Source organism: Arachis ipaensis, chromosome B05 (genome assembly GCF_000816755.2).
Source record: "Arachis ipaensis cultivar K30076 chromosome B05, Araip1.1, whole genome shotgun sequence".
Classification (NCBI taxonomy): Eukaryota; Viridiplantae; Streptophyta; class Magnoliopsida; order Fabales; family Fabaceae; genus Arachis; species Arachis ipaensis.
This window is the reverse complement of record NC_029789.2, coordinates 3,544,307-3,546,255: the sequence shown is the minus strand read 5'-3', so window position 1 is coordinate 3,546,255 and position 1,949 is coordinate 3,544,307. Positions and strand designations below refer to the sequence as shown.

Sequence of the window (1,949 nt, the reverse complement as noted above, 5' to 3'; positions counted from 1 at the left end):
GGACATTTAAAATGTTATATTAATTAATAAAAAACGTAAGGCCGTCCATTTTAATTTATATTGGTAAGCAATCCAACACATTTAGTCCAGCGGTATATTTTTAATCAATATTTGGATCTTTTAAATTTTATTTTTTAATGTGGTCTTTTATTTTTGAAATTTTTTTCATATTTTTTTGTTTTATTTATAAAATAAATTATGAGAGATCATATTTTATCTTTTTAAGTGAGAAACAAAATTTAAAAAATTCAAATAAAAAAAAAAAAACAAACAATACAATTAAGTTGTCTCTATACAACTTTAAGATCACATGTTCAAATGCAATGATTACATTACTCTGCCTACTTTATTATTTGAGCAATTTACCTATATAAAATAAATGTTAGAAACATTTACTTGATTATAACAATTAGAAACTTGCTTCGTGAATGTCTTGTTTCACTTTATATATAATCCGTAGGAGCCAACCACAGTTTTCAGATTAGTATATATAATCCTTTGCAGCCACGGTTTATGTGTAATCTGAAACCGTAGTTGGCTCCCACAAATTATATAAAAAATGAAACAAAACATTCACAAAACAAGTTTTCAATTGTTGTAATCAGATAAAAGTTTCCAGCATTTATTTTATATAAGTAAATTGCCCTTATTATATTATGCATTTAGTATGAACTTAATGGGGGTGAAATAGATAATTACCAGTTGCTATGTATTCTGGAGCAGCATAACCATAGGTGCCCATGATTCTGGTACTCACATGTGATTCTCCTCCAGCAGGCCCCAATTTAGCTAATCCAAAATCCGAAATCTTTGCATTGTAATCCTGTATGCATCATAAAATAAACATTTGCACCATACTGAAATTGAATATCCATCCATATATGAGAAAGTTTGTCAAAGAGAATAAGCGTGGCATGTAAGGCAGAAATTAAATAAAATAAAAGAAAACTAGAATATATCAAATTTACCCCATCTAATAATATATTGGAGGCCTTAAAATCTCTATATATAACTTGCTTTTCTGAAGTGTGCAAGAAGGCCAAGCCTCTAGCAGCATCAATGGCTATTTTGAGACGAGTGTTCCAAGAAATTGGTTCTGTTGTATTAGAGTTTCCTGGGCAAGAGATAAAGAAAAAGAATAATGGAGTTAAACTCAAATCCTGCATTCCAATCAATTAAATTTGTAATTATTAATTAATTATTGATAGATTGATTATCATACTTCTGAAGAGATGGCTCTCCAAGCTTCCCTTAGGCATGAACTCGTAAACAAGGAGAAGTTCATCAGCTTCTCTACAATAACCCAAAAGCTTAACAAGATTTGGGTGAGAAATCCTTCCTAAGAAGCTGACTTCTGACTGCATTATTACAAAATTTATTAGTTACGAAGTCAAAGGGTTGGAATTTAGAGGCACAAAAAAGTTGTTGATTCATGCATACTTATTCAATATGGTTTTAATTCTGTGCTTACCTTTAGAAATGATTTGACTTTGTTAAAGAAAGCCAACTAATTCTTTTTTCAAAAATTATGTGTTAAAATAATATGAAAACATTGAGAACTTTTAGATTAAAAAGGCTCATTTTGGATATATACCATATATATTTTAGTAATAAGACAAATAGGTACTTACAAATTTTGAGATAAATTATAATAGATTTATAAGTCAGAAAAAAACTATCAAATATGTCATTGAAAAACTACAACGCTGAATTTCCACCTCTTTAACAAAAAGATGAAACATCAGGACCAATATTATGATTTTTGAATGACCTATATTTTAATTTGAGAAAGGTTAGATAACTATTAGAATTTATTGTTTTTGGTTATTAGTTAGTTATCAATATTAAAGTGTGGGTTAAAAATATGTTATTGAATTATTAAATTAAAAGAATTGAGTTGATAACTAAAAATAATGACAAAAAATAATAAATTTTAATGAACTTTGAGT

General features: G+C 27.8%; 1 protein-coding gene across 1 annotated transcript in view; it reads right to left on the bottom strand.

Annotated features, from left to right (window-relative positions):
- The window catches only part of LOC107642509 (probable serine/threonine-protein kinase CST), a 6,640-nt gene that overhangs the window by 802 nt on the left and 3,889 nt on the right, over window positions 1-1,949 (bottom strand). The window contains exons 3-5 of the mRNA XM_016345897.2: window positions 1,223-1,358; window positions 969-1,114; window positions 700-823 (exon numbers count right to left, since the gene is read on the bottom strand). Coding sequence (XP_016201383.1) covers window positions 700-823; window positions 969-1,114; window positions 1,223-1,358 — 406 coding nt within the window. The remainder of the gene's footprint in view (window positions 1-699; window positions 824-968; window positions 1,115-1,222; window positions 1,359-1,949) is intronic.